Genomic DNA, 2,770 nt, shown 5'->3' on the forward strand with positions numbered 1-2,770 from the left:
TAGGGAATTTCCCTCTGGTTATTCAAAAGGTACGCTTCAAATGCACTGGAGCGTGACGATTGACATTTACCCCCGAGGCCTACCTGAGCGGTGATTGCCCGGATTTTAATGTCTCGTCGTGTTTACATGCCCCTCTCCGATATGTAAAATTTAGAGGATAGCTAAATTGCCTCCACCTATTCATTGTCACAATATGTGTGTGTGTGTGGTTGACCGTTGATGCTTCTCTGGTGTTTAGCAGAAGCGGGAAGACGACTGAGAATCTGGTCGAGATGACGGAAACACTTGGCTGGGGAGACTACCTGACAATCGGCATATACTTCGCAGTTGTGATAGTCGTAGGGATCCTGGTACGGTATAATTACTCTCTTAACAGTACATTTAAACATTGGAACAAGATGCATTCAACCTATGTATCCATCATATCCATAACCATGCATTGTGTTACCCAGGACATGTATGACTACCATATAATTTTTATTGTTCGTCAGCCTGATGCTTCCGTTTGTTTATATTGTCGGCCCTGAATTATTAAATACGGTTTTTACTTTAATGTTACAATATAGCTAGTTGTTGCAGTTAATATTGACAGCAATTTTCCTGTGGTCTTCTGTTAAGGCTTTAATTATTTGTCAATAATCTTGTGAAAAGCACATTTACACCCTTTACGTGATCGTGCATGCTTAATTTTCATTACAATTTCCTTCTGTTAGGTAAGATTGCCGAGAACGTTTACACTGACTGGTACCAATGTAAGCCGGATTTTCGAACACTGTGCTAGTACGTCTTATTGTTAGGGTATTTACGGCTTGTGGTAGGGCAAGCGCTCTGGGCGATTTAAAACACTATTATTGAGTGTACGAGGACTGACAAAATCTAGAAAGGTGTCAAATTATGGGGCTAGGTCCGTTGCATCTATCAATGGGCTTAAACAGCTCTAAGTCTTCTTTTTTTTCAAAAATATTGCAAAAGAAGACATTTTGGAGAAACATTAAGTCGGGAGGTAGTAGGTCAAAAATTCAACTCTCACGATATAGCGTTAGATAGAGAAGGTGTTCCCATTACCTCACTCATACAGCCTTTGATGGGGGGTGCATTGAGAACATTTTAAAGCAAATAGAGAATTATAGAAAACTATTTCCATGACAACAATTGTTTTTTCTTCTCTGGCTACTACGTTCTTGTACCCTATTTTGTTATTTGTTTAACAATAGACACCGGTCCCAATAAAACCTCATAAAAATATTTACCTGGTCGATGTGAGGACTGTGAACTCCAAGCGATTGGTCAGCCACATACATTGTCAACAGGACGATGGAAAATTGGTCTGGCCGATATTAAGTACAGATAGTTGAGTCACATTTGGAAGAGGAATGCCCTATGTACTGATGAACTGATCAACTATTGTACATAATATACCTGTGTACTATTTCGTTACAGTCAACATGCCGCCCAAACAGAGGAAGTTCACAGGGCTATTTCCTAGCCGGAAAAGACATGCACTGGATACCAGTATGTCATTTGTATAAAAATAATTATAGGTCACAATTGATAATGTATAGCCTACTATTTAAACTCATTCTTCACCATACACCACTTTCCGGTTACAATAACACTTTTGAGCATATTTTGGAGAACTAAGAGGTGATGTGACTCATGTCATTTTTTATAATGTATACCATTTATAACATTTTATCAACTGCATTATCTATACAGCCTATTCAGAGACGTTTACCACCGGTTAAATATAATTGATTTGTTGTGATATTATATTAAGATTTGCATTTCCTCGTTTATTAGATTGGAGCATCCATATATGCCAGTAACATTGGCGCCCCGATGTTTATAGGTCTAGCAGGTTCAGCAGCAGCCTCCGGACTAGCCGTCACCATTTACGAATGGCATGTATGTACTATCACAAAGATGCCTTGACAAACATGGTCGGAAGAAGAAAAGACATGTAATATTAAACTATCTAATATTTAACATAAGTTTTTAAAACATAATGAAGGTATACTGTATGATCCCGGCTGTTAAATGATGTGCTTTACACATAACACATAAACATCACTAACGGATCCTATCTTTTCAAGGATACACGTTTTTAATATAGAATATGTTTTAAAGCTGCAATCTGAATATTGCTTTGTCATTGTAGCATGTATTCACCTGGTAATTTTCTCTTTATATAGTTGAGTTGATAACGAAATGTATGGTATTTTTAATCAACTAAACCTCAAATTGTTTTGTAACATGTATATGACAGTGAGAATATAATGCGTTTTGATTTTCTGAAGTTTTACAATTTCATATGTATATGAATTTGATTTCTATTACCAGGCTGCCTTCTTCCTCATCGCTCTGGGCTGGATATTTGTGCCCGTGTACGTGTCCTGTGGGGTAGGTATTATTGGCTTTTATTAATAAAACTGTATAAATGAAGAACACAACACGACAATAGTATACACCGAATAAACTGTAGTAATCTTATAGCTAGATATCACTGTTATTTATTCCTTTAAAAACTGATGATCTGCATATCAAAGCTATTTCTGGGTTAGAGTAATTACCAATGATGCATGATAAATACTTGGAAAAAATGTTGATTTATTTCTCAGCCGTGAGTTATCGGTCAATCAACAGATACATTTCTTTACTAATGTTTCTGATTTCCATACAATGACAATTAAATTTACATGTGGTGTTTTATAATTGGGTATGTGTACAATCAATAAACACGTGCAGAGTTCAGCATTCATTCTAAAGGAGG

The 2,770-nt window shown here is 36.7% G+C and overlaps 1 protein-coding gene across 1 annotated transcript; it reads left to right on the forward strand.

Moving 5' to 3' along the window:
- Nucleotides 1–2,483, forward strand: LOC117328779 (sodium/glucose cotransporter 4-like). The gene is made up of 4 exons (XM_033886318.1): nucleotides 1–350; nucleotides 1,441–1,512; nucleotides 1,801–1,905; nucleotides 2,341–2,483. The coding sequence occupies exons 1-4, from the start codon at nucleotides 273–275 to the stop codon at nucleotides 2,422–2,424; spliced, it is 339 nt and encodes a 112-aa protein (XP_033742209.1). The 5' UTR covers nucleotides 1–272; the 3' UTR covers nucleotides 2,425–2,483.
- The last annotated feature ends 287 nt before the right edge of the window (nucleotides 2,484–2,770 follow it).

The sequence above is a fragment of the Pecten maximus genome, chromosome 6 (assembly GCF_902652985.1).
Source record: "Pecten maximus chromosome 6, xPecMax1.1, whole genome shotgun sequence".
Classification (NCBI taxonomy): domain Eukaryota; kingdom Metazoa; phylum Mollusca; class Bivalvia; order Pectinida; family Pectinidae; genus Pecten; species Pecten maximus.

Coding starts and splice junctions, on each gene's coding strand:
- LOC117328779 (XM_033886318.1), top strand. CDS start 273: ATGACGGAAACACTTGGCTGGGGAGACTACCTGACAATCGGCATATAC. Junction 351..1,440: donor TGATAGTCGTAGGGATCCTG/GTACGGTATAAT, acceptor ATTTCGTTACAG/TCAACATGCCGCCCAAACAG. Junction 1,906..2,340: donor TCACCATTTACGAATGGCAT/GTATGTACTATC, acceptor TTCTATTACCAG/GCTGCCTTCTTCCTCATCGC.